The 24718-nt window shown below is 55.0% G+C and overlaps 1 protein-coding gene across 1 annotated transcript in view; it reads right to left on the bottom strand.

Moving 5' to 3' along the window:
- Positions 1-276: 276 nt before the first annotated feature.
- PADI2 (peptidyl arginine deiminase 2) overlaps positions 277-24718 on the bottom strand; it is a 43800-nt gene continuing 19358 nt past the window's right edge. Inside the window, exons 4-16 of the mRNA XM_047870314.1 lie at positions 24078-24139; positions 21833-21950; positions 21241-21366; positions 15489-15667; positions 13638-13741; positions 12828-12939; positions 12205-12312; positions 9314-9465; positions 7373-7517; positions 6587-6680; positions 4795-4880; positions 3968-4096; positions 277-3321 (exon numbers count right to left, since the gene is read on the bottom strand). Coding sequence (XP_047726270.1) covers positions 3088-3321; positions 3968-4096; positions 4795-4880; positions 6587-6680; positions 7373-7517; positions 9314-9465; positions 12205-12312; positions 12828-12939; positions 13638-13741; positions 15489-15667; positions 21241-21366; positions 21833-21950; positions 24078-24139 — 1649 coding nt within the window. The 3' untranslated portion in view covers positions 277-3087. The remainder of the gene's footprint in view (positions 3322-3967; positions 4097-4794; positions 4881-6586; positions 6681-7372; positions 7518-9313; positions 9466-12204; positions 12313-12827; positions 12940-13637; positions 13742-15488; positions 15668-21240; positions 21367-21832; positions 21951-24077; positions 24140-24718) is intronic.

Genomic DNA, 24718 nt, shown 5'->3' with positions numbered 1-24718 from the left:
CAAATGCTCACTCATTTCAGGGTCTGCTTCTGGGGAACACCACCAGAAAAACATAGCCAGACTTTACGATGGGTATTGGTCTTGACCTTGGGTGGTGGCCATGTAATACATATGCATTGAATGTGTAGGGGGTTCTAAACTTTTGAGATTTCCTTGCTGAACCCTGACCTTGAGCCCAGAAGAGCAGGAACTGAGCCCACCAGGACAGGGCCCATGTGTGGACTGCTTCACTCCAGGCTGTGTCCGTGAAACAACAATGAACATCACACCAACACGTGACTTCCCCTCTGATGGTTTATTTTATTGCTATTTATTCAGGCTCTTCCCCAAACATCTTTCGATCTCCATCATGGCCTCTTGTCCAGAAAGTTGAAACTGTGCCCTGCTTCTTGCCCTCTTCACAACACCCCCCCCCCTTCCCTCTTACACAGAATATTTCAAAATAAAGATCGAAACAGGAACTTAGCTGAATTTTGCAACACAGAAGTGTATCCTAGGCCTACATTTAGAGGAAGTGGGGGGCGGGGAAGAGCAGTGAGTCCATGGGGTGGGGGAGGCGTGCACGCGGAAGGCAGTCACACGGGGTGGGAGGCAAACAAGATAATAGGTATCTGAGTCCTGGGGGCTCCAGAATCATCAGAAATTACCGACTTCCCGATGGGAAGTTGTAGAAAAATCTATAACACACAGTGTCTCCACATGGGAGGCGTTCACTTCCCCTTAAGGTAGACTAGAAAAAAATGAAAGAAACCCCAAACCCCACATTAACCGAACACACACACGCAAACACACACACGACAAACTCTAAGTCTCCAGATAAACTCCTTCAAATAGGCACTCTGGGGTTGCAGATATCTGGGGCTTTGGCCCCAAAAGGCAGGGGGGCACGATAGCTTCTGAAAGCTCTGAGGTCTGATCTGTCAGGTGGTACCGGCCCAGCTGGATGGGAAAGGAAGCTGGTTTGAAAAAGAACCTTCTACCTTCATCTAAAATAGTGACTTACAGGAAGTTCTGTGCCCTGTGCATTTCCTGAATGTAGCAGGTTGGCATTGCTAAAGAGCGCATCACTGAGATGGCAAAAGCTGGCCATTTAGATGTGGGCATTGCATCTGGAGACCTGACTGGCTCCACGAAGCAAGGACAAGGTGCAATCTGCTGCTAACCACTGTATCCTCAGAGCCCAGCACTGTGCCGGGCACTTAGTAGGCCTGCAACAAATGCCTGCTGATAGAATGAATGACATAAGCCAAGAAGAAAAATCCTGTTCTCTCAAGAAGACGGATGTATAACCTTTTCATTGGTTATAAATTGGCTCTTTTTAAACTCTCAAAGTGGAATTATATTTTACTTATTCTCCTGATATCAGCTGGCCCTACACTTTTTTTTTTTTTTTTTTTTTTTTTTTAGTTGAAACTGAGTCTTTTTGGTTGGAGCCAGGGAATTAATCTAGTTATGTCCAAATTAGTGGTTGCTCAGCAAATGCACTGGTGAACTTCCGTGGGACAGACGGTCCGTCTGAGGCCAGCTGCTGGCCCAGAACTGGCTGTTCGGCTGGAGGCCGGGCCAGGTCCTTACCCGTTGAGTCTAAGATCTGGGGAGGACAGGTGGGTCCTTCACTGTACCCTGGGGGGGGCAGGGCTGAGCTTGGCTGGTGGTGAAAAAGTCCTTGTCTAGCTGCCTGGAGGGATGGCGTCAGGAATAGGAAGTAGAGGCAGGAGAGGAGGGAGGTCAGGGATTGCCCAGAGACTGGAGAACCAGGCAGCAGAAGGCTATGGTGGAGCCCAGGTGTCTTCACGCACTGCACTCTTGGGCACAAGGATGCTGGTGTGGGGGGATCAAGCACTTGGGGGAGCCTGTGTCCATCAGAAAGACGAGGTATAAGGAGCATCTTGAAAATGGAGAAGGCTGTTCTGATAAAATCCGCTTCCAGGGAAGGTTCTAAGGTAAACGATTGGACCCTCAGGGAATAGGGAAGCTAGTCAATGGCGTCTACATGGCAGAGAGAAAGCCAAGGGGATCGGAGCGAGGCAGGGAAGGAATGACTAATTGGAGGCAGCCACCTGGACACCCCAAGAGAGCTGAATTTGAAATGATGTCAGCAGTTCAAGGTATGTCTGGGGGTGGGGGGGAGCCCAGGGTCCCTTTCCATGGGATCTAACTTGACCTTCAGGGCATGGCTACCAGAACTGGTGATCCCAGAGCCTCCAGAACCTCCTTCCCTTCTCCCCTCTTTCAATTTTGGACAAGAGACTAAGGAGTCTTTGGGGGAATGATTTGGGTACAGGGTTTTGGTTTTCTTTTTTGTTTTTCATATCAGGGTTATACAGACACTGGCCAAGTGCACGGCTGTTTTCAGGAAGGACAGAGTTGAGGCTCACCAGGGTGGTTTGGGTGGATGCTAGGGCCCTTCTGAGAGATGACAAGGTACAGATATCCCAGATTCCTCACCTCTTGCTGCCAGTGGGACAGAATCCTTGTCAAGTCCCTGCCGGGCAAGGGGAAGCTCTGGGGGGTTCAAGGAGTCTGGAGAAGGAAGGGAGGAGGGAATTGTCAAGGCACCTGTAGTGTAAGCCCTGACAGTTGGGTTTTCTCTTCGGTGGCTCAAGTGCCTGACTTAAGCTTTGATTGCTGAGGTAGCCACTTTAGAGAAGGCTATCTGCAATAGGCATATTGCCAGCCACAGGACTAGATAAAAAGCCAGGCTTCTTCCTCCCCCAGGCTCCTTTGTTTTAGATTTGGTTGGTTTCTATAGCTGACCATCTGGGCCCCTGGATTTCCCTCTTCCTGTGCTTTAAATTCCAGCTCTTATGTTTTAAGCTCACCAATAGGAGCGAGCCCGCAAAACCCTAGCCCCCACCCTCGGCCCCCCCCCCCCAAGAAAAGCAGAACCCCAGGCCTGTGTGGTCTCTCTCTCCCTGTGACCTCACTGTGTGGCCCCAAGTGTGCCGTCCCGCAGGTAATAATCCTAAAGTTTCCTGACAGTTACTGCCGAAGGGTATCTTGCGATCGTAAAGAACCACGAGGGCGGGCCCAGCCACGATACGGGTTATGGGTGAGCTGAGACCCGCACACGGCAGCCCCCTGAGATCAGGGTACCATGTGCCACCACTTGAAGGCGAAGGGCTTCCTGCGGACGTTGGTGCCGCAGTGGACTTCGCCCAGAAACTTGTGGTAGGCCGAAATGTCATCCACGAAGGTGCAGCAGAGGCCCAGGGGCTCCAGCAGGGAGCGCACGTGTGTCTCCAGGCAGCATACCTCCTCCACCTGGGGCCCGAACGGCTTAGGGATGCCCAGGTCCTTGTCCAGCACAATCATGTTCACCTGCCACGGGGGTGAGGCACCAGCTCCGCTCAGTGAGCGCCCACTACTCGCCTGCGCCCCGCGCGAAGCTCACTGAACCTTCCCAGCTACCCTACGATGCGAGTGTGGTGATTATCCCCACTTTACGGATGAGGAAACCGAGGCACCGATGGGGCGAAGCAACCTCCTACGTGGCAGAGCTGAAGTGGAAAAACCAGGCAACCTGCCTCTGCACGCACGCGTGGGAATATGCACACGCACACGCACGTGGTCAAATGTGTACATATGGGCGCGTGGGTATTTGCGTGTGCATCGAAAGGTATCTGTGTGTGTGTTCTAACCTCCCTCCTTCTCATTGAAGACTCTCCTGCATGACGACAAGGATCCCTCCTGTCCATAAAGGTCTTTTTAATTCGGAAAGCCCTTTCCGATCTGTTAAAGGATTTCCGGGACCCCCGTGAGGCAGCTGTAGGATGGGCATTCTCACCCCTACGAGGGAACGCCGCCCCGAGAGGACAGGTGCCTGGGGTGGATGGGCGAGGCCACGCAGCAGCTCATCCAGGGCGGGGACCTGGACTTCCCGACCCACAGACTTAGCCGAGGGGACCTTCTGGCTCTGGCTGCCCCTGGTTGGCCCTGACGAGGTTTGGGGCCCCGCGTGCCTCACCATATTTGGGAAGTAGGCTCTGGCCTGGCGTTTCTCATCCATCTTGAACAGAGCGGGGAGGTCGATGATGTCCTGCTCTGTCAGCCCCAGCTCCTTCTTGAGGATGTCACGGTTCCAGTCCAGGCAGCGCTGGGGGGGGGGGGGGGGGGAAGGGGAAGGGAGGGTAGGCAAGTCCGGGGACACTCCTGCCATCTGCGTCGACCCTGCTCCTGTCTGCAGCATCACACCTAGGGCCCCAGCACTCCAGGGAGACTTCCAGCACCTACCTAGCACCCCGCCACCTCTCCAGTGCCCCTCCCACCAGGGCTCAGTAACGGTGGGAATAAAGAGAACAAGACAGAAGAAGGTCACAGAACGACGCTTGGTAAAATTAGACAGGGACTCAGAAGGGGGGATGCATCCATAGCAAACTTCAGGGAGCACTGATCCCCTAAAAAAAAATTAAAGTCCAGGGCATATATTTACACACGCATTTCCTAGAAAGCAAGTCCGAGGCTTGCATCATATTTTAAAGGCGTGAGCCTCCCCCAATGTCATGGGCCTTACAGAACCCTTGGCTCTTTAGCACTGCCTGATGCACCTTCCTTCCCAGGTCTCCTGCCTGCTCCTGGCCTCCGCGGGCCACCACAGCCTGCCTTTGTCCCTCCATTTAGCTCCCAGCTTTAGCACAGCAGCAAAGCAGGGAGGCTGGACTGGAGGCTCATCGAGGCCCTTCCCTCTGTCTTGGACCCTGAACCCTCGGTCGTTCCCTGTGGAAGCCCTGAGGACGTGAGAGGCGTCATTGGGCACAACCCCATCCCTCCCAGGGCCCCCTGCTCCGGCCTCACCTGGAAGTACTGGTTCTCTTGCACGAGACTCTCGCTGGACAGAATCTTGTTGATGGTGATTCGCTTGCTGCTCATCCCGCCCAAGCCTGTGGAGGTCAGAGGTCCCAGGGGACAGTCGAGCCTCAGGTTCCCAGCCTGGGTGCTCCCCTCTGTCAGCCCCCCCGCCCCCCTGCTCCCAGCTATTGGGCTAACTGCTGGGAGGGAGGAGATGGGGCCGGGGACAGGCAGGGACCCAGGAAGGTAACCCCAGGGCAGGGGAGGGCAGCACACACACTTCCTTCTCCAGGACGGGCCATGTTGCTTGGGCCAAGGAAGGGGTGGGTTGCTTTCTCTCTGGCCAGAGGGTGGAGTGGTACAGGTTGGTACCCGGGTCTCCCCCCGCCGCAGCCTGCTTCTAAGGACCAGCAGCTGCCCAGGGTGAGTGTGGCAAAAGCAGGAGGCCCAGAGGTCGCCCTTGCTGTTTTCTAGAGCTGCCTCATGCTTGGCCCCTGCCCTGATGTGTGCCTGCACCTGCCTCCTATTCCACGCACGGCTTTCGGTCTGATTAGTCCTGCCTAATGCTCGCTGAGCACTCTTCTAGCTGTTTTACATGGATCAACTCAGGAATCTTTCCTATATTCCTAGGAGGTAGCTGTTCGCATGAAAGATGAAGAAACTGAGGCAGAGAGAAGCTAAATGACTTGTCCAAGGTCTTTTAGCTTTGGTAGACCCTGTATGCAGACCAGGCAGTCTGATTCTAGAACCTAAGCTATTAATTCTTCTTCTTTTTTTTTTTTTGTGCCTGATCTGGGAAGAGTTGGCTGGTCCATCGCACTTCCCAATCTTGCAGCCTGTCACTGGCAAAGAGATTGGGGCTGTCACACCCTGCACCTGTGCTGCCTCCACAGTGCCGCTTGGACCTGTCCGTATAAAGATAATGGCTCCTATAGCCTATGGGTAGTTTTGGGGGTGTTTTTACTATATAAAGAAGCCTCCAGGAAATCCAGACTCATGCTGGCCAGTCCAAGAAAAACAACTCCCCATCGGTTGGGAATAAAAACAGGACAGTGGTCTTAAATTGGCTTTGTCTATTCTGGCCCCTAGTCACTATCAAGAACACTGCCTTTGGATACGGAGGGCAGTGATGTACGTAAGTATCAATGAGCCTTAGGAACGCAGACTTTTGGGAGTAGGCAGACTGGAGATACCAACCTGAAAAGTGACAAAAAGTAATTTAAGAAAAACGTGTAAGAAATTGTTACGCCCTCTGTAACCTGGCTCGCCGTCTCCAGCCGATCAGCTTTCCCTCTTTCCATAATTAATTCAAGAGCACACCTAGTCTCCGTCTGCATCTGTCCCAGTTAAGTGCATGCCTAAATTAAGCAGATAATTTCTCACTCTGGGACTGACAGTAACGATGTCTGGCTGTAGATCATGTCAGGCTGTTCCCACTTTTCTTCCTGTCCCCAACTGCATTACGTATATTTTTCTCTATCTCCCTTTCAAGCTCCTCAAATCCAGATCACAGGTCAGTTAGCTCTTTTTGGGGTCTGGTGCCACTTAAAGTGTCCACTTTAAATGTGTATGCTGATAATAGGGAGCAGCGGGCAGCTCGATGGTCCAGCTGACCGTGGCGAAGGTCACAAGAGGCCGGGGCTGCTTCCCACCATGGTGACCTCACAGCCCGGAGCCGTCGGGACCCCCAGAAACTGGAGCCGGATGCTCAGGGGCAAAGTGCTCTGCCCCCTCCTCCTGGGCGTCTCTCTGGGGGGCTCAGCTCCCCACTCCCCGCCAAGGGCCCGTGGGCACTCACCTTTGAACATGATGGCCTCCCCGTGGCCCTCCCTCTGCTTCTCTCGGAAGAGCTTGTAGCAGGCCGAGGTACTGGCCATGAGCAGCCGGAATTGCTGTGAGAGAACATCCAGAGGGACGGTGTCCACAGAAGGGAAGTGGCCGAGGAGCACGAGGGAGCCCCCCACCAGGGACTCGGAGCCCTGTCTGCCTCTTGTCTCAAGCCTCCCCGTGCCAAGTGGCACAGACGGCCTGGCAGGGTTTTCTCCCCAATGCCATGGAGTCCAAGCTCAGAGTCCAAAGTGGCTTCGGGCAGAATGGAAGAGCTTCTCCACGTGGCCAAGAGGCCGGGCCACTTGTATAACATTCCCAGGGTATGCCACTGCAGCCATTCCTTTCCCTTCAGAAAACAAAAGAGCCCCAGGCCCACACCCCACAGCTCTCCAGAGCATTACAGTAGCCCCTAGCCCTGTGATCATTGGACACTTGAACTGTGTGGCTAGTCTGAATCGAGACGTGCTGTTCCGGGTAAAGTACACACCAGATTCTGAAGACTTGGTATGAATAAAAAAATGTAAAATCTCTCATTAATAATTTTTAGATTGATGGCACGTTGAAATGCTAATATTTTGGTATATCGGGTTAAAAATTGACCCTGCCACAGCGACAACGTGCAAACCAACTTGAGCCTACTTCCTTCTTCCTCTCTGCGGTCCACTACCTCTAGATCCTGCCCTCTGCTGACGAGAGCTGGTAGCACGTGAGTTCTCCTCTATCCTACTCACTCAGGCCTCAGCGGCCAGCTCACCTTTGTGCCTGGGATGGGGACGAAGGTCATGAACTCATCGACGTGGCCCACGGTCAGCCAGTCTGAGTAGAGCTCCACGGGTGCCTGCACCTGTTGGGCTTGTAGGAAGTCCCGCACCACCTTGGTCATCCTCCGACCACCGGACCTGGGGTAGGGGTGGGGACGAGGCAGCTCTTCAGGGGATTTCCCGCTGTGCCTGCCTCACCAGAGGGCCTGCAGGAGTTCAGCCTCTGGAACCTAGTCTGTATCGAGGGCGGGCGGCATCAGCCAAAGTCACGGGAAGGAGCCTGAGGCTCAGGGCTGAGAGATCCTGGGGCAGGCACAGGAAGGCGTTTGTGCCCAGAGGCAAAGAAGGAGGCCGTGGCCTGTATGAATGGATGGCACGGAGCCCAGCCTTCAGCCCCTTCAGTTCCTGAGGGTGTCACGGGGTAGAAAGAGGCCAGCTTCTGTGCTCAGGGGTCCTGCCTGGACTGCTGGAGGGGGCTAGGGCACAGGCACAGTTCGAAACCTGCCCTAGCCCATGTGCCTCTTTGTTACATTAACTTCTACTGATCTTCGATCTTTAATCAGTTTAAGCAACACCTCCTCCAGGAAGCGCTTCTTGTTAGACTCTCTGAGGGCTTCGATGTCCCCAGTACCCTGAGACTATGACTCCAGGCCTTTGCAGTGGCCAAAATTCCTCTCTGATCTGGCCGCTGCCCGGGTCTGCTACCTCCGTTCCCTCCCTTTCTCCTTGCTCTACTAGCTCTGCTCGCTATCCCCCAAGGCTTTGCTTTTGCTGTTCCTTCTATTTGAAATGCTCTTTCTCTCCGATCTTCCCATGGCTGTTCCCTTCTCCCTCAAGCCTCAATTCCCAAGTCATTTCCTTAAACCCACAGAAGCTATTTATTTTCTGTACTCCTCCTACCCTAGCTGAAAATTTCCCAAGGACTGGGCTTTGTCTATTTGGCTCACTGTTGTATCCCTACAGCCTAGAACAGTGCCCGGAAGAGGAGGCCCTCAAGAAGTATTTGTCTCTAAGGAGCCCTCCCTGAACTCCCCGAGGGGGACCTATCTTTGGGTTCCCCTGGCTCCCTGTGCTTCTGTCTATCACTGTATATGTCCCTCCTCTGCCCCTGCTGTTTCGTGTCTGTGATCTCCACTGTCTCCCTGAAGGCGGGGCTGGGCTTCATGTTTAGAACACCATGACTGGCACAGGGCTTGGCACTTGGCTGCTACTTGGAAAATACCTGCTGAATGGATGAGTGACTATGGAGTGGAGGGTGGCAAGAAGCTAGACCAATGGTCACTTCCTGGCCAGTGGCCTCCTCCCAGAAGGTAGAGCATCCTGTGTGGCTCAGAGGGACTTGGTGGCCAAATCCTGGCTGGTCCCATATAGGCAGGTTCCTGGCAGCCCTTTTGTGAAATGAGGGCCAATAATTCTTCATTGTGAAATGAAGACCAATCGCTCTTCCCACTGACTGTCCTGATCAAGAAAGAATCTGCCTTTTCACTGGCAAGTGGGTCACCTGGGGAGGGAGTGATGGTGTTATGGACAGGCCAGGGAGCCAGGGCTGGTGCTTTGGGGTAGGGCCACGTCTTCACAGCCCTCTTTTATGTGTGGGCACCCCCAAGGACTTATTGGCACTCTCCCGCTCATTCTCTGTCAATTACCTTCTACGGACTCCTTTGTCCCTTCCCTACCTGGTTTATAGTCTCACTACACACCCTCCCATTTGGGGATGAGCTCTGTATTTAGTTTTATATTAGATCCTAAGTCATGCTAAGATACAAAGGCCAACTTGGTTTCATTTCCAAGCGTGTCTGCATCTTTTCAGAGTTGTGGAAGGGGTTCGTTCTCCCAGCCCATCACTCCACGCGTGAGCAGCCCAGGCCACTCCTAAAGAGAAAGAATAACTCCTCCACCCCCGCTCCCCCCAGCCCCGCCCTGGCTTCTCTTACAGAGGAAAGCTGCTTCCGATGAGGATCCGGCCCAGGGGGTATGTCTTGCCGTTGACAGTCACTGGTGGACTGACCTCCAGGTTCCCAAAGGAATCGAGGCTGGTAACAGGCTCATAGAGGGGCTCCCGGGTCACGTAGCCGAAATCTGGGCCCTGGGCACGGGGCACACACCCATCATTAGTCTCCTGGAGCCCGAGGTCCTCAGCCCCCTCTCAGCCACCATCTGATGACTACTCTTTCACCACCTTTAATCTGACACTTAGCGTCTAGAGCCCTGCCCACGGTCTTCTTATTCCCGCCAAAGAGCGGGGGCTGGGCACGGGGAGGCTGAGTTCGTGAGCGCGCTGGTGTAAGGGTGGGCGTGCCTGACGGTATACAAGTGTGTATTAGTGTGTGTGTGCCCTGGGTCTCTGCATGTGCCTCTTCTTCTCAGACACAGAGACATATCGGTGACTTCAGAGTTAGTTCTCATTTTGTGCTGTTGAAATCCCCGCTCATTGCTTCATTTATCTGACCCTCGGTTTCCCAAGCTATAAAAAAGAGGCATCCAATTAGACACCGGAGAGAGAGGGTGGTAGATTGTACCGTTGTTCCCAGCAACTTGCTACCCTTTTCCCAGTGAGAAGACTTTGCATCCTGAGCCGTGGCTGGTATGTGGGTAGCTCCCCGTGGAAGGAATAGAATTCCCCGCCTAGTGTTGGACTTGGTCATGTGACTTGCTTTGGCCACTGGCACGTGAGCAGAAGTATGCGTGCCAGGGCAGAGCAGAAGCCGTGAGATCCACCGCGTGTGCCGGCCAACTCTTTCTCTTCTCCTTGTGCTAGGAGAATGGCATTTCCCAGGCTGGGGGCTGCTCCTGCAGCTGGGGCTCTAGAAGGCGGAAGGTGTGCGGAAGCCGGACTGCAGGTGACCAGCCAACAGTCACTGCCGAGTTCAAGCAATACATGGACCGTTAGTCGTTAGCCATTGAGATTTGGGAGTTGTTTGTTACTGCAGCCTTACTGAGAAAAGCTGACCGATACATGCGGGAAATGACGGACACGCAACATATAGACCATCCCACCCATTCCCAGCCAACCGTATTTGTTCACTGAGCCCAGAGGCAGCCTCTGAGTCCTTCTTAGCACAGAGCTCCAACAAACTGGAGTTGACACATAATATAGCCCTAGTGACTCTTGAATTTTAAGGCTCCTGCCCTGACTTTTTGGTGAAAAAGTAGGGGCCTTGCTTGGAGACTTGCCTTGGGGCCGGGACGAAGCTTGCCTGACAAAAATTCTTGTTTGAAAAGAAAACAATACCGTGGGGGTGGGAAGATGTGGCTTACCCCGGCCCAGCCGAGGGCTCAAGGGACAGCCGTGCCCAGTGGGGTGGATGGCTGCAGCTTAGCGCTTTCTCGCCTGGGAGCCCCAGATGGCAAGGTGTGATTTGCCGGGAGCTGGAGCAGCTGGGTTTCATGGCAGCACAAAGCCGGGCTTGGCCCAGGCCTCCGGGAACAACGCAGCCCGGGGCCTTGGAACCAGGCCAGCCTGGAACAAAGAAGGCAGGTGGTGACCTGGGAAGAGTGTGGGAGCAGGAGCTGGGAGGCCTCGGTTCTCATGCCTGCGGCCACCGTTGCTGGTGGCCAGTTTGATTCTACCCCTCACAGTGTGGGAAGAAGTGGACGGTCCTCACCGAGGACGATGTCTAGGACTGTGGACTGATAGCCATAATGATGGCTAATAATGACCATCGTATGAGGTGCGGCAGGATACCCCAGATGTGCCTTCAGTCCTCACAACAATACGGTTTCTATGCCCATTTACAGAGGCGCAAACTGAGGCTTGAGGAGGGTAAGACGCGAGGCCAGTCTCTACCATCTCACCGTGGCAAGGGCCCCAGGTTAGGGAAGGTTCTCAAGAAGTAGGTGTGACCCTGTGGCCCTCTCGGGACTCCAGGAGAGGTTGCCACGCATGTGACCTTGGGAAAGCCCCCTGACCTATCCCCGTCTCTGCCTCTTGCTCCATCCAAGCATCCCCTGCCTGTTCAGGGTGGAAGGTGAGGACAAAGGAGACAGGTTTCGGTTCTGCCCTTATTGTGCCAGTGGTTCAGGGCATAAGTGGGGTGGTAATGGCCTCTAGAATCAGGGGATCGGATTGCTTTAAAGAAACACATACACTGGGGCACCTGGATGGCTCAGCTGGTTGATTTCAGCTCAGGTCACGATCCCAGGATTGTAGGATTGAGCCCTGTGTTGGGATCTGCATTGGGTGTGGAGCCTGCTTGAGATTCTCTCTGTCTCTCTCTCTCCCTCTCTCTCTCTCTCTGCCCCTCCCCTGCTCTCTCTCTCTAAACAAAAACAAAACAACAACAACAAAACACACATAAGCTAAAAAACCACAGCTTCAATGAGCTTTGAAGTTGGAACCACGATTTTCGACAATGGCTTCACTATAATTTTCCTCTTTGGAACTTATTTTTCTGCAAGTGGGGGGTGGGGCAGGGGCAGGAGTTAGGGTTCTTGCCCCGCCTCTTTCCCACAGCTCCCATTTCCTGTGAGATAACTCTCCTACGAGAAAACTTTTTAGCCAGGGGATCAAAAAAGTCACGTCAGGGTGCTTTTCACTCCTGCCTTCCCAAGTGGGTGCAAGTGATAACAATAGAACATTTATCGAGCACTTGGGGTGTGTCAGGCCCTGGGGTAGTGTCGCACTTTCCTATGAGAAAATTCTCCAAGGAAAGGACCTTGGAGGTCACTATCCCAACTGACCCATTCTGCAGGGGAGAAGATGGAGGTGCTGGGCCACAGTCTAATTTGTCAAGGATGCCCAATGTCTCCTGACCTTTCTGTGCTGTACGAGTCCTCAGGATTGTTTCCCCTACCCCTCACCCCAAGGTGGCCCTCAGCATCTCACCAGAAGCTGCTTCATTGGGAAGTCCTTCAGGTATCCATCTCGGGGGGAGTCCAGTACCACGGGGAAGCCTTTATGGGGGGCCTCTATGTAGCCAAACTCAACTTCATCCTGTGGGGACACCAAGGAGAGCTGTCAGGCAAGCCAGCCTCCCCAGTTCTTTTCATTAGCAAACAACGGCAGTGGTTTCTTACATAGCCTTCTTCAAACAGTCTCTGCATGCTCCAAGCACGTTTGTACTCATATCAACCCCACTTCTTAAAACATAATCAATAACATCCTATGTACATTTTCTTGCAAGTAACATCTTTGTTTGAAGTGCATTCTGTATATATAGGTTGGCTTCTTTTTAGCTGCTGTATAGTACTCCACAGTAAGGCTAGCCCATCATGCCATATCCCAGTCGCCGGTGGATAAACATTTAGGTTGTTTTACAGTCTTTTGCTGCTATAAGGAGCAATGCTGCAGTGAACTGCCTTATACATTTATATCTCTGTGCACATGTGCACGTATGAGTTGACGGCAGAATTCTCATACATGGACCTGCTGGGTGCCAGGGCCCTGACATGAAGCCAACTCTCCCTGCGTAGCCATGCCCACGTCCCTCCCAGCCCGGGGTTCCTCACCTGGATCCAGCGGTCGCCTCGATTCACATACTGGAAGCAGACCTTTAGTTCACAGTTGGTTTTCTCAACCAGGTTCTTCACCTCTTTCAGGAACAAGTAATTGTCCTTCATGCTGAGAAGTTGGGGGAAGAGAGGGAGGCCAGGAGGAAGGGTGAGGAGGGACAAGGGCCAGTCCAACCGAGGTGGCAACAAGCAGCTGGCACCTCCGGGCTGTGCTGGGCAGGTGAGGCCACAAATGCGTTCATAGTGACCTTTGCAAAGGTGGAGCCAAGGCCAAGCGAATTGCTCTAGTCGCGGCGTTTGCCAAGGTCACGAGAAAGGGGACTCTTGCCCCCACCTTCCCAGATTTCCAAAGAAAAGCTGTGTCTAGCTTAGAGGCAGGGGATGGGCCCGGGGCCTCAGGGTCCCATTGGGCTTGACCGGCACCCATGCAGGCCCTGCTTTTCCTTGCCTCTCCTTTGCTGCAGGTGCCTAGCACATAATAGATGCTCGAAAAAAAAAAAAAAATGCTGCCTAAGATGAGCTGAACACCCACGGGAGGTTCCCAACCAGATGACACGGGCGAGAATGAGAAAAGAAATGATGGCTATCGTATTTGAAGCACAAACTGTACCAAGACCTTGGATTAATACTTTGCCTGCTTCTTTTATGCCCACGGTGACTGTGTGATGTCAGCATTTCAGAGAAACGGAGGCACAGAGAGGCCCCGCGGGTCGCCCAAGGTCACACGGGCGGTAAATGACAGAGCCAGGATCTGAACTCAGATCTGTCTGCCCCCAAAGCCCCAGCGTTAGCCGCTTGCTTGCTTACCAGCACACGAACACCGACAAGGGAGGCAGGATGTTGGGGGTCATGATCCACGGAGCAATCCGGAACACCACGGTGTCCGTGAAGATAGGTGTCAGGGGAATCTCCTGGGCACGGGACAAAGGAGGGGATCACGGAGTCTGGTCAGGGTGCGTTTCAGGCCTGCCTCGTAGAGCGGGTGGAATCGACCACCAGCCTACATTTGTTGAACACGCGCCGCGTGCCGGGCCCTGGGGTAGCGTCACATGTGCCATCTCCTTTCTGCCCCACGGCAACCCCAGGGGGTAGATACTATCATAACCCCTTGCTTTGCAGGTGGGGAAACTGAGTCACAGACCTCTAGTCACAGGCTTGTTATGCAGCTGCCCACGGGCACGCGATCAGCAAGGGGTAAAGCCTGGATTTGAGCCCAGGCGGTCAGGCTGCTGCAGCCATACACAACCACTATCAGATCTTGCCCCATCGAAGTCCACTTCCTGAAATTGGCCCACGGGACGGCCGAGCCAGCCCCCCCCCGCCTTCTGCTTCTGCTCTGGGCACCTTGCCCTTTTCTACAGGTGAACGTTTCAAATGTTTGGGGGGAATTTTGCAACGTCCAGGTTGTTCTTTCAGGAAATGTTCAGAAGGCTTGCCTGGAACCTGAGCGAAAACAAGCGAACTCCAGGGTTCCTTTGTGTACTTGGCTTTGAACACCTACAGGAAACGGCGCCTGCCCTTGGCAGAGAAGGCGGGAGCGGACGGGACTATGGGCCTCGCTGGCCTTTCCTGCCTGGGTCTGCTTTTTCAATCTCTGCTGGTTTCCACTGGGGGGGCCGGTCTGAGACCCCGATGGTCAGGCTACTCCAGGCACAGGCGGGAACAGAAGCCTTCTCCTTACCTCGTCCGGTTAGCGTCACCTTTCCTGCCTTTCTTCTTCTGAGGGACCTGAGGGATTCTGAGGAATGCGTTCCTACAAGTTTGGATGCTCGCAACGGCTCCAGAAGGAGAAACTTTTGCCGCTTGTTTCATAGACGGGGAAACGAAGGCCCGGGGGCAAATTCACCCGCCCCGTGTCTCAAGGGCTCGAAGCCGGGCAGTCTGACTCTGGAGCCTGTTCTCAGGAGTCTGAGCTAGACCCCAGCCTCACCTTCTACAGAGCCCATTGTGTCCTGGCCCGAAGTGGTCTGGACCTGACAGTGGGCACGAGAGCCAGGTCCCTCCCTGTATCTGAGTAAAGCGGGCTGGGCCCGAGAGGTGGGAGTCTGGGCCTAAGACCCTTGTCAGCAGGATACATCTAAGTGAGGGTCGCTTCTCCTCCCGAGGGGCAGGTGCCCTCCTTCTCGTCCGGTTTCCCAAAACCAAGAACAAAGATGGGTGACGTATGTGGCCATAGGGTGGGGGTGTGACCTGGGGCTGGGATTTGGGGTTCAGCCTGTGGGTCAGAGTTGGTGTAACCCACAGTCGGGTGAGGGGAGAGAAAAGCGGGGCATACGAGTAGTCGATAAACCTCACGTGTGTGGCCCAGTTTGCTCCCTGCGCTAACCAGGAGGGATCTGCGCCTCGGAACCAGGCCCACGCTACTGCAGGGGGGCGGGCAGACCAGGGGACAGACGTGGGGGATGTCAGAAATGTCACGCACAGGGAATCCTGGGGAGTCGGTGCGGCAAGCCGGAGGGTCCCCAGCGCACGGCTCCGAGGCCCCTCGCAGACACGTGTGGCTGGCGGGGGTGGGGGGGGGCATCTAGGTCTCCAAGCTTGGGGTGCTCCAGGCTTGGAGGGCAGCGGAATGAGTGGGGGCCCCGAGACGGACCCTCTGGAAGGACTCCACCTGGTCCCCGGAGGCAGCCCTTCATGCTGGAGGCCTGGAGCCCTCACCTCGGCCATGTACTCCAGCAGGCTGACGTGGATGGACACCAGGCCCGGGAAGCCCTCGTCGGGAAAACGCAGGCCTTCCACAAAGAACAGCAGCTCTGCGGAGCCGCCCGTGTACTTGACCACGTGGTAGAGCTTCCGTCGGCCCAGGATGTGGATGTAACGCTGGCCGAAGAAAGGGTCTGGAGGGAGAAGGGCCGACGTCAGGTCCCCGCCCCCACCAGGGGGCAGTGTCACTGGGGCAGGGGGCGAGATGGAACAGTAACTAGTCCTCTAGACTTAGGGAGAAAAGCACAAGCAGAAAACGCCACCACAAGGGCCATGGCCCGCTCGATGTCCCAGCACTGTGGCCCGCTCGCCATGTGGCATGGAACCAGACGACCTCTCTGGCTTCCGGCTTCCTCGCCTATGAAATGAGCCTGCCCTCCCCGCCATGGTATACACAAAATGACAGCAGATAATGGCTGAGCAGCTAGCGGCGTGGAGGAAGGACATTACGTCCCTGAGTTACAGATAAGGAACCCGAGTCTCAGGATAGGGAAATGGCTTCTCCGAGGCCACACAGCCAGCAAGTGGCCAAGCTGGGACACAAATTCATGTGTAATTCTGAACCCCAATCTCCCTTCCCCCTTAATAAACAAAACGTCGCCGTGCCCATTTGCACCCCGAATTCCTGTCTGCGGAACAGAAGTCACGTTGGCATGAAGAACCACTCGTGGTCTCCGGCTGTACCTTCTCGTGGCTCTTCCCTCCACTGGGAATGGTTGTTCCTTTCCTTCCAGGCCCGGATGTGTGTCCCTTCTGGGAATTATGCCCAGATCCCCCAGAGACCAAGGCAGGGGCTCTGTGTGGAGCGTCTGCAGCCCCCCCTCCTTGCCCATCACAGACTCTCTGAGGGAGTACGATCTTGGGGGCTAGTTGTCGGCCCTGAGAGACTGCCACCTGGGGGCAGAGACAGGCCTGGCTGGGCACAAAGCCAATGTGGCACATGCTCATGTTGAATAAATATCTACCAAATGAACCAATGGCTTCCGCGCCATGCCCTATAGATTTTTCAGGCCAGAGCACACGTACTGAATTACAACTGTGTTGCCAGCATGGGCAAGGACCTCTGGGGAAGGATAGAAATGGTCGGGATGTAGCATCTCTCTCGGTCTACGCACGGTGCTCAGCCAACGAGAAGGTAACGCGGGTGTGGGAAGCGTCATAAGTGAGCCACAGGAGAGAGATCCCGGCAGTTACTGGGGTAGGGAGGGTAGGGGAAGGGAGGCAGGGCAGGAAGCATGCGAGCAGAGGAAGGGAGACTTTGAGAGGCCCTTTAGGGTGGCAGAGGTGGGGTGTGGCGAGGAGAGGAGATACTTGCATTGCCAAAGGCATGGAGGTAGGACCCTATGCAGAGCTTCCAGAAGGAGTTTCTTTATGCCCTGCAGAGCTGGAAGGGCAGAATCAGGCTCAGCTTAATACTCATCGTCAATAACAATGGTAATGATTAATGACCAGTCAGCCATGGGTTAGAACGTGTCACCGGGACAGTCCTGGTACAAATAGGGTGCTTGATTAAAACGTGTAAATTAAGGGGCACCTGGGTGGCTCAGTTGGTTGAGCATCTGACTTCGGCTCAGGTCATGATCTCAGGGTTCGTGAGTTCGAGCCCCACGTCGGGCTCTGTGCTGACAGCTCAGAGCCTGGACCCTGCTTCAGATTCTGTGTCTCCCTCCCTCTCTCTCTCTCTCTCTCTCTCTCTCTCTCTGACCCTCCCCTGCTCACACTCTGTCTCTCTCTCACAAATCAATAAACATTAAAAAAAAACCCTTGTAAATTAAATGGAGGAATCTCAGAAGCCCGGGTTCAGGACAGTTCCTCACATTAGGACAATATGCTCAACTAGACCCTGGTATAGGTCTGGTTAACCTATTCATCTCGCTGAGGGCAGGTGACCCTAGTGGTTATGACCTCCAGAGTCAGAGAGACCTGGGTTCAAATACCGCTCTAACTTCACAAGCAAAACCTTAAGGAGTTCACTTAACCTCCCTGAGCCTCAGTTCGCTCATTTGTTAAATGGGGATAATAACACCGACGCCACAAAGTCGTCGCAAGATAAAAGGATGCAGCATCGGTAACTCAGGGAAACCCAGTAACCCCGGGTAACCATCAGTAACCCAGCTGGGGCCTGTTGGCATTCGTATTACAAGAGCCCGTCAGTGAGTTGGCACCGACCTTCCTGCGAACCTCAGGGCCTTCTCATTGAACGGCTTCTGAACAGAAGGCGAAGAAATAATACCTCACCTCACCTTGCCTTGGGTGGGCCCAAGATATGAGGCAGATAGACTCAGACACCGGATGTGCCAAGGAGCTCGTCACGGCCCGACCCGGAAACGACGGCGTGCGCCCTGAGTACCTCCCGATCACCAAGTAGATCCAGATGGGTGTGCGTAATTGAGAAAGTTCTCTTCCAGGCACTCAGGCCTACCCGTATGTCCCAGGTTGCACTTGCACTGATGCTCAGGGGAGAGAGCTCAGGCCTAGAAGCGGACCTGTCTTCACAGGAAGCTCCAAAACTTCCCCAGGACTCTGGGCACTTGGGCATTCGGCCTGGGCCTGGGCCGGGAAGGGGTCTGGTCAGGTAGCTGGGTCAGGTGCCAGGACACCTTCTTGCCCATCTGCAGGTGGTATTCTCCCCCTCGAGGCCTGCAATTTATGTTTCTCTCTTTCTGGTGACTTGGGTCAGCGCCAGGCGGATCGATTCCTTGGTGGGAACAATCCAGCCACTGTCCCAAGGAGCCTCCTTCCCCCCCTGTCCCCAGCTTGGTGCGGGCTGCCTGGGCATGGCCGGCTCTCCCTGCGGGACTCCACAATGCCCTTCTGTTGAGCAGCCCACATGCCTCGGGCTGGGCCTGCCAGCCACCCTGACCTCTCCTTGGCCCCAGGCATTGGCCCTACCGGCCGGCGCGTGGTATGGGTTGGCATAACCCTTCTGGTCACTTTGGAGCCACTCCACCTCCCAAGGAGGCTCCTTGATAGTGCGACCAACTGTCCTGGTTTGCCGGGGACTGAGCGGTTTCCAGGAGGAGGGATTTTCTGTGTTAAAGCCAGGAAAGTCCTGGGCAGACTGGGGCACGCTGGTCACTGTATCCTTAGAGGACGAGGTCAGGCCCCAACGTTGGGGTCCTGGGGCAGAATCTGAGGCTGAAACACAGATACCTGTGTCTGCCTGACAGTACTGGGGACCTCTGTCTATGGCAATGATTGTAATGAATAATCGTCAGAATAATCCCAACAGAAGCAACAAGTGCCACCTTTAGAAGCATTCCACGGGCCGGCTGCTGCGCTGGGCACCTGACACCTGTTACTTGTTTAATCCCCACCGTGAGCAGGGACATGGTCAGGCCTCTCATCGTCCCTACGTCCCAGATGAACTCACAAGGCGTGGGCTTGTGAGCAGACTTGCCCAGATGCGGGGTTTGAACCTCCCAGGCTCCGGAGTTCCCTCCTGGGGTCCCTTGGCCTCCAGCCCGGCCCCCAGCCCTTGGGGGACACAGGTGACACACCGCATTCATGTGACACAACACGCTCTCACCCATCGCCGTACTCAGATTTTGACCAAACCCGAAAATCTTTGCCCAGAAAGAAAGAAAACCGTCACAGATGGATTATTCCCTTCCCCCCACCTGTTCTTTCCAAGATTCCACATTTTGTGGGGAACTATTCTGGAATCGTCGCCGTGTCAGGAATGGGCCCCCCTCGCCCCTCGGGACAGCAGCCCAGATAAGACAGACGGGGCGACGGAGCCTCAAGGTGCTTGTCTACTCAGGGCCCATCTCGGATGGCAAGCGAGGGGCTGCGATGTGATCGCGGGGCCAGATGGCGACCCCCTCCCACTACCAAACAGGGCCCTCTGGATAACGTGCAGGTGTCACCGCCAGCAAATCATCCCGTGTTACAATTCAACGTCACGGTCGAGAGGCACAGGTGGAGGCCCGGTCCCGCCGGCAGCCCCTGTCGCTGTGGCAACCCTGGACTGGACGGGGTAAACATCAACCTCTCCGGCCCCCTGGGGGCAGCAGAGCCTGCCTGTCTCTGGGGACGTTCCAACCTGTGTGAGCTCACTGTCTGGGCCCAGGGTGGATCAGAGGGAGGACTGGCTTTGGGTGGCCGCTGTCCACTGCTGTCCTGGTTAAATCACCCCCCGCGGTGAGGGTCCAGGGCCCCTGTGACCAGCTCCTCGTGGTTCTAGCAAGCCTGTCCAGAGGTGGGCCCCAGAGGTAGGCTGGAGATCTGGGGCCCCCCAGACAGCTGGGCACACAGGGGAAGCCCCGCCCCACATCATGGCAAATTGCAAAGCAAACTATTTTGCTGAGAGAGGCTTTTAATACATAAATCAGATCTTGACAGCCCCTTGCTTAAAACCCTCTAATGGCTTTCCACTGCACTCAGAATAAAATCCAAGGCCTCTCTCTGCATGCCCTGGCCTCTGCCCAGATCGCTGACCTTGACTCCAACACAGCCACCACTTCTGGTCTCCCTTTTGCTCCTCCAACGCCCCAAGCTGGTCCGCTCCTCTGGGCTTTGTATGTGCTGTTCCCTCTGCTTGGAACACTCTTCCCTCAGCTCATGAATGGCTATTTCCTCCCCATTGTTGATTTGGGTCTCAGTTCAAATGTCACCTGCTCAGAGAAGCCTTCCCAGACCTTCCCAGGCTAGCGAGGCCTCCCCTCTGTCTCTGATGTTCCCTACTACTTGGTGGGTATCGTTCCCTCCAGTTGTGTTCCTTATCAGGTCTCCCTCACTAGGCCATCGCCTCCCCCACGGCAGGCCGGGACTGCAGAGTTCACTGCCAGGACCCCGGCACTGAGAATGGCACTTGGCACTGAGGGGGCTCAACGTGTATTTCTAGAAAGAATGAGACAGAGCGGGCAGCTGTGAGGGCTAGTTCTGTGGTGGAAGCAAGCTCCCTGCACAGCGGGGACCCAGGGTGCCCTGTCACCATCAAGAGGAGCAAGGGGTCAGCTCTGCAAAGGTGCCCAGAACCTCACTGGAGACCCTTTAAAAGTTAGAAGGCAGTCGGGGCACCCAGGTGGCTCAGTCGGTTGAGCGTCTCACTTTGGCTCAGGTCGCGACCTCACGGTTTGTGAGTTTGAGCCCCATGGCGGGGGGCTCTGTGCGTCAGCACAGAGCCCGCTTCGGATCCTCTGTCCCCGCTCTCTCTCTCTGTCTGCCCCTGCCCTGCTTGTGTATGCGCATGCTCTCTCTCTTGAAAATAAATAAACATTAAAAAAAAAAAGAGAGGTTGTTCTCGGCTCCAGAAAGTCCGAGATGGGCAGAAAACACCCAGGGAAGTGATGGGTGCATATCAGGAAGGTGATGTGGCTCTAGAAAAAATGGACCTCAAAAGCCCTTCCTCCTTTGGTTCATGGGGAAGGGGGGACTCTAGGTTGTACATAAACCTGCATCACTACCAACTCCTTTGAGGCGGGAGAGGCCCATCCCTGGGGCCTCGTGACGTCACAGGACAAGAGTGCTCCCAGTGGCTATTTCTAAGAGGCCAAACCTGGCCCTCTCCAGTCACCTGCACCTGCAGGGGCCATAACTGCTAAGGGGTGGGAGGACAGGAGACTCCACAGAGGCGTCTGGGGAAGGCCTGGGGCAGAGCTGGGGATAACTTTGGGGAAGGGGGAGGGCAGAGCTGGGTCCCGGGGAGGTTAGCTCAGTGAGCGCTGAAGGGACGGAAACGTTCAGAAGGGCAGGGGTCACTCACTCTCCACGTAGAAGACGCCCACTTTGTCCGAGTCTGTCATGGAAATGTAGAGAACGATCTCATATCCCACGGGGAGGCGGTCTGGGCCTTTGGTCCGCAGGATCATCTGGGACATGTCCTTGAGGTCTGTGGCGAGTGGGGGGGGCAGGGCAGGGGGATGCACGAGGAGGTTAGAACTAAGAGACATGCGGCTGGACTGTTGGGTCGCAAATAACCCTCACTTTTCCCATCAAGACAGAACCCGCACCCCACCCCCCCACATGCGTATTGTGGAAACTGCAGAAAAGCATAAAATCCGGTTATCACCTCCAATACCATGATCTCCTGTGACCTCTTGAGAATTTCCTTCCAGTCCGTTCCCTAGGTGTATGAGTATGTGTAACTCCTAAAAAATGTGGTTCCAATTGAACCACATTCGTAGATTTTTTTTTTTTTTTTTTTTTTTTTTTTAGCAAGAACGGATACTTCAGTCGACCACCCCCTGGAGACTGAAGGTCGCTCCTGCCTCTGCCTTGGCCCGGCCCAGGACTGAGCAGAAGTGTTTCCATTGCTTCTCCCTGCCCCCAACCCCGAGCGTGGGTCCCGCTGGTACCTTCCTTGCTGTAGACCTTCTCGTCGTTCAAATCCTCCTTGGGCAACCAGGGCGTGTCTCGATCACAGTTCACCAGCAGGATGGCCCCCTGGCCCTCAGGGCCCCACGTCCAGGATGCCTGCGTCGGCAGGGAGACAGGTCAGTGCCTTCGTGTCTACCCTCTGGCTGATTCCCGGCGCCACTGCAGATCCCACGGGACACCAAAGAGACAGCCCCAGGATGACAGAAAGAGCAGTCACCGCTCATCAGGGGCAGGGGGCACTTGGCAAATGCGAATCCCCCATCTGATGCCCGGAGAGGGGCAGTGTAAGCACTGGAGGTAAGCTCGGGAGGGGGACGGTGGCAGAGGGAGACCCAGAGATAGGAAAACTGACCGGGGCTTTTATGAGCCTTGTGTCTGGTGTGCCTGTGCCTGGAGGAGGTGGAGGCAGGGAGACGGAGGGAGGCCAGAGAAACGAGCCCGCCGACATTCTATGACAGGCTCTGAAGTCCACAGGGGATCACGGGGAGATGCCTGGACGGACAGACACCCAGCTGTTTGCAGACATGCTGAGTGGTCCAAATGGGACCTGCAAGGCGATCCACTCTCTACGCTGCAGCCAGGGCCGAATTGGAAGGAGCTCCAACCAGATCATGTTGCTTTCCTGCTTTAAGCCCTGCCGGGGGCTCCCTGTTGACTTAGGATAAAGTCCCGATCCCTCACCGCAGGCTGCAAGGCCCGGCGAGACCTGCCGGCTCTCCTTCAGCCCCCCTCCACCTTCCCCCTCGCTCGCTCTGCTCCCTCAGCTCTCAGGCCTGTGCCCTTGCACGTCGCTGTGCTCACTGCGTGGTCCTGTGTCCCCCTAACCTGGCCAGCCCCACTCCTCCTTCTGGTTGTGGCACGGCCATCCGTTCTTCCTGGAGGCCCTTCTGATTCTCCAGCCCTGAGCATCCGCCCTGGGTCTACACTGAGGGCACCGTACACGTCCTCTCTGGGGATGAACTGGCATATGAAAGTAACATATGCCCCTGGCAAAAATATCGGTGACGTAGAAGGCCAGGAAATGGAAAATAGGTAGGAGCAAACCGCCTGGATATACGCAGGGCGAAACCAGTGGAGCTGAACAACCGGCTTGAGGGCAGAGGAGAAAGCAGCATGAAATGGACAGCACAAGGCTCTCGACACGAGTTAAAACACACACGCGCACGAACCACACTGTGCGTTCTACGAGAATCATGAGAACACAGGGGCGCCTGGGTGGCTCCGTCGGTTAAGCGTCTAACTCTTGGTCTCAGCTCGGGTCATGATCTCGTGGTGTGTGGGTTCGAGGCCCCACATCAGGCTCTGCACTGACAGTGTGGAGCCTCTCTCTCCCTCGGTCTGCACCTCCCCCACTCGTGCTGTCTCTGTCTCTCTCAAAATAAATAAAGACGATTTAAAAAGGAAAAAAAAGAATCATGAGAACAGAAAGAAACACCTTGAGCCCGTTAAAATGGCCCTTTGCGGGGGAGCAGAATGGGAGTGTGGAATGCAGGATAAAAGGGAATAAATGAATGATGAGTGAATAGATGAGTAGAACAAGAGAGGTGTTGTGTGCGCACCATGAAAAATAACATGCACGGGCGCCTGGATGGCTCAGTCGGTCGAGCATCCCACTCTTGATTTCAGCTTAGGTCATGATCCCAGGGTCTTGGGATCAAGCCCTTGCGTTGGGCTCTGGGCTAAGAGTGGAGCCTGCTTGGGATTCTCTCTCTCTCTCTGTCTCTCTGTCTCTCTCTTTCCCTCTGCCTCCCTCCCCCCACTTGCTCTCTCCTCTAAAGTGAGAAAAAATATGTGACTTGAACTGAGAACGATTAATGCAATCTTTCCTCCTGACAGTCCCCCTCGTTCAGTTTTAAAGTTAAAAAAAAAAAAAAACAAAGGGAAAATAATGGGAGCAGATGCTCTGGCAGCACTTTCTCTGTGGCAGGACGGTCATTATTTCCACAAACTAGTGTCCCATCCTGGGGGGGGGGGGGGGGCGGGAAACTGAGACTCAGGAAAGGGCCCTGTAGCTATTGCTTTAAGGAGCCCGGCTCCCCCGTGAGCTCTGCCACGGGTGCGCCGTGTGTGGGAGCCTGCGCTGGGCCTCAGTCTCCTCCTCTGTAAAAGGGGAGGTGTCTGTGTCTGCTGGGAGAACTACGGGATCCATCCTGGGGCTCTGCCCCCAGGCACTCCCCCCCCCCCCCCCCCAGGCCAGCCCCGTCTGCCCTGGTAACTAGGTACCTTTCTTGGGTTGTTCTTCTCCACCACGCCGTCCCGGTCTGCGTCCACATCCAGGGAGATCTCTGGGGACAGACACATGGATGAGTTGTTGAGCCTGCCGGACAGGGTGAGGTAGGCCAGGGATCTCCCAATACTTCACTGTTCTGCAGGCAGTTCTGGGGGGTGGGCGGGATGAACCTCACTCTACAGGTCTAGGAGCCTTGGCTCAGAGGGGCCAAATTGTGTACCCTGTGTGAGTGAACAGGTAGCATTAGCAGACCTGGGACACACACCGTGTTTGGTCAGATCTGAAGCTCACATTTTAAAAACTTTCACAGGCAGGGCGCCTGGGTGGCTCAGTCGGTTGAGCGTTGGACTTCGGCTCAGGTCATGATCTCACGGTGTGTGAGTTCGAGCCCCGCATTGGGCTCTGTGCTGCCAGCTCAGAGCCTGGAGCCTGCTTCGGATTCTGTGTCTCTCTCTCTCTCTCTCTGCCCCTCCCCTGCCCATGCTCTGTCTCTCTCTGTCTCAAAAATAAATAAACATTAAAAAAAAGTTGAAAAACTTTCATAGGGGTTCCTGACTGCCTTTCCCAGTCTTCTGTCCTGATGGTGCACACACAGGTGGTGCATTTGTATGTGATCTCTTCTAGAACGCCCACC

Source organism: Prionailurus viverrinus, chromosome C1, assembly GCF_022837055.1.
Source record: "Prionailurus viverrinus isolate Anna chromosome C1, UM_Priviv_1.0, whole genome shotgun sequence".
Classification (NCBI taxonomy): Eukaryota; Metazoa; Chordata; class Mammalia; order Carnivora; family Felidae; genus Prionailurus; species Prionailurus viverrinus.
The sequence above is the reverse complement of the archived record's forward strand: the minus strand, read 5'-3'. Positions and strand labels throughout refer to the sequence as shown.